Here is a 2,647-nt window from a genome sequence, read left to right as displayed (position 1 = left end):
TTGACAGGCGTCCGTGGAAACCACGCAACCAATCTGCCAAGTCCAATAGAAAATCAGAAGAGGGCATCACGTCTTTTCCCTCCTCAAAAAAAAATCTTCATTCTTGTGCTATAATCTCGTGCCCTCGAACTCTCCAACGGAGGCAGCCTCAGACCCACAGAGCGACATCTCTATTTCTCTGCATCGTCAAACGCTCATCAGCTGACTCTGGAATTGCCTTTTCGCCTGGATTCGACTGGAGGAGAGAGAGAGAAAAGCTACATAAAGCAGGAAGCTTTGCTGGAGGTAGCAAGGACTCCGAGGGGGGGAACAGAAGCCTTCATGTTTCAGTTGCCAATCTTGAATTTTAGTCCCCAGCAGGTAGCGGGGGTATGCGAGACTTTGGAAGAGAGCGGAGACATCGAGCGTCTCGGCCGATTCCTTTGGTCGCTGCCCGTCGCGCCAGCCGCCTGCGAGGTGCTGAACAGAAATGAATCTGTGCTGCGGGCTCGGGCCATCGTAGCCTTCCACACTGGGAATTTCCGTGAGCTTTACCACATTCTGGAGAACCACAAGTTCACCAAAGAGTCTCACTCCAAACTGCAAGCACTTTGGCTAGAGTCACACTACCAGGAAGCGGAGAAGCTCCGAGGCCGCCCGCTAGGGCCAGTGGACAAATACCGGGTACGGAAGAAGTTCCCTCTGCCTAAAACTATTTGGGATGGAGAACAAAAGACGCACTGCTTTAAAGAAAGAACCCGGCATTTACTTCGAGAATGGTACCTCCAGGACCCTTATCCGAACCCAAGTAAAAAGAGAGAGCTTGCACAAGCTACGGGACTCACTCCCACTCAAGTGGGGAATTGGTTTAAAAATCGAAGACAAAGGGACAGAGCCGCGGCCGCTAAAAACAGGTGTGTTTTCCTGATTTCAATCATGGGGCCTATATTGAGCAAATATTTCATATTTTGGCTATAAAATGGCGATAGACTAAGCTAAGATATGACGATAAAATCAAAAGGAAAGTCTACATATTTAATAAAGGGAAGGCTAGGCTAAAGTAGCCTTTAACATAATCTGTCAATGTTATTTGTCCTGTATAAATAATGTAACAGACAAATAAAACAAAATGGAATATTTAAATGGAAAAATTACAAATGGATTCATTAACAAATGTGAGCGCTTATTATTCGTAATTGTAGCCGATAACCTGAGCGATGTGCTTTTATGATTAAATTCGAAATTTGCAATAATATTGGACATTTATTTTTAACTTTTCATTTGGAAAAGAAAAGAGAGTATTAACAGCGCAAAAAAAAAGGAGTTTGTACATGTAGAAAATACTGTTATTTGTCCCTTTTGACCAAAACCAATGGCAAGCTTTTGTATGTTATGGTTTGGGCCTTGTCTGCATCACTGGGTAAAAGTCCTTAAAGATACACACTATAATTACTAACGAGAGCCTAAAATGTGTAACAAAGATTAAATTATGATTATGAGAACTAAGCCTTCTTTTCGACAGCTAAGCTGTGAATTGAAGAAATTCTACCGTGATGTTAATAGGCTTTTTATTTTGTTGCAAGCTGTTCGCTGGAGTGATGCAAACAAGGACAGTTTCTCACAGACAATAATTTACGTACTATATCAAATTGTGTTCTATATTTTGTTCGCCGTTTAAATTTAAACGATGTTAGTAATAACTCTTAAAAATTACATCAATTCAAAACTGTTAAAAAACGGTATTTTAAAATCCGCCTATTGTTGGTTAAAACTGTTTAGGCCAATACACCACTAACAATCTTTTTTTTAAATTGCCATTCATTTTGATATTAAACATAGACCAGATAATAAATATAGAGTAGGCTATGCGCGAATTGGCTGCAGCCTACAGATGCTCTCCCATTTTGTGTTCTTCCGGGGCATTCCGTTAGTAGGCTAAACCTGAAGCCTGAGCGGAGCATCATTTCATAATATGTTCAAATTTCATACTTAGAATGTACAGTTTAATATCTTTATCATCCTACATGTTTTTACATTTATTGCACGTTCTTATTATTTAAAAACCAAGCAACACCTGAGAAACACTGATTTAATTTAAAATAGTTTTATTATATTTTTTTTTATTATACTATTATATATATATATATATATATATATATATATATATATAGATATATATATATATAGATATATATATATATATATATATATAGCCTATATATATAGAAAACACTTAAACCCAAAACGTCTTAAACCCAGCCTTTTTCTTTTTTAAAGGTTACAACAGCAGGTGTTATCTAATGGCTCGGTTCGGTCCTTAACTGGAGAGGATGGTGCTGTAGATCGACTGGGGAACGCGTCGAGCCCTGAAGCGAGCCTGTCGAGCAAAGCCGCTGCGTCGGCTATCTCCATCACTTCAAGTGACAGCGAATGTGACATCTAACATCGCACCACGAACCGCCCCGCGGGCTATACGGGAAGACTATGAGAAAATTAACACATACGAAGGAAATCGAGACAGACAATCAGCAAGATAAACAAGCACATTAGTGCCTGCCTTAACGTATCAGAGGCCGTGTTTTTATTTTATTTTATTTTTTATTTGGAGGCTGTTATACCAGCCCGGAATCTTGGGATTCATGGAATGCTTTATCTTTAAAATGTATTT

General features: G+C 39.4%; 1 protein-coding gene across 1 annotated transcript; it reads left to right on the top strand.

The window, feature by feature from the left end:
* The first annotated feature begins 321 nt into the window (after window positions 1-321).
* six6b (SIX homeobox 6b) lies at window positions 322-2,422 on the top strand. Its single transcript, XM_067382948.1, has 2 exons — window positions 322-893; window positions 2,257-2,422. Exons 1-2 carry the CDS (start codon window positions 322-324, stop codon window positions 2,420-2,422), a joined length of 738 nt encoding a protein of 245 aa, XP_067239049.1.
* Window positions 2,423-2,647: the final 225 nt, after the last annotated feature.

This window comes from Chanodichthys erythropterus, chromosome 4 (assembly GCF_024489055.1).
Source record: "Chanodichthys erythropterus isolate Z2021 chromosome 4, ASM2448905v1, whole genome shotgun sequence".
In the NCBI taxonomy this organism is placed as follows: domain Eukaryota; kingdom Metazoa; phylum Chordata; class Actinopteri; order Cypriniformes; family Xenocyprididae; genus Chanodichthys; species Chanodichthys erythropterus.
This window is presented reverse-complemented; position numbering and strand designations above follow the sequence as displayed.

Bases quoted from the DNA above. Each gene is read 5' to 3' on its own strand.
- six6b (XM_067382948.1), top strand. From the start codon at position 322: ATGTTTCAGTTGCCAATCTTGAATTTTAGTCCCCAGCAGGTAGCGGGG. The intron at 894-2,256 runs GTGTGTTTTCCT...TCTTTTTTAAAG, and splicing joins GCCGCGGCCGCTAAAAACAG to GTTACAACAGCAGGTGTTAT.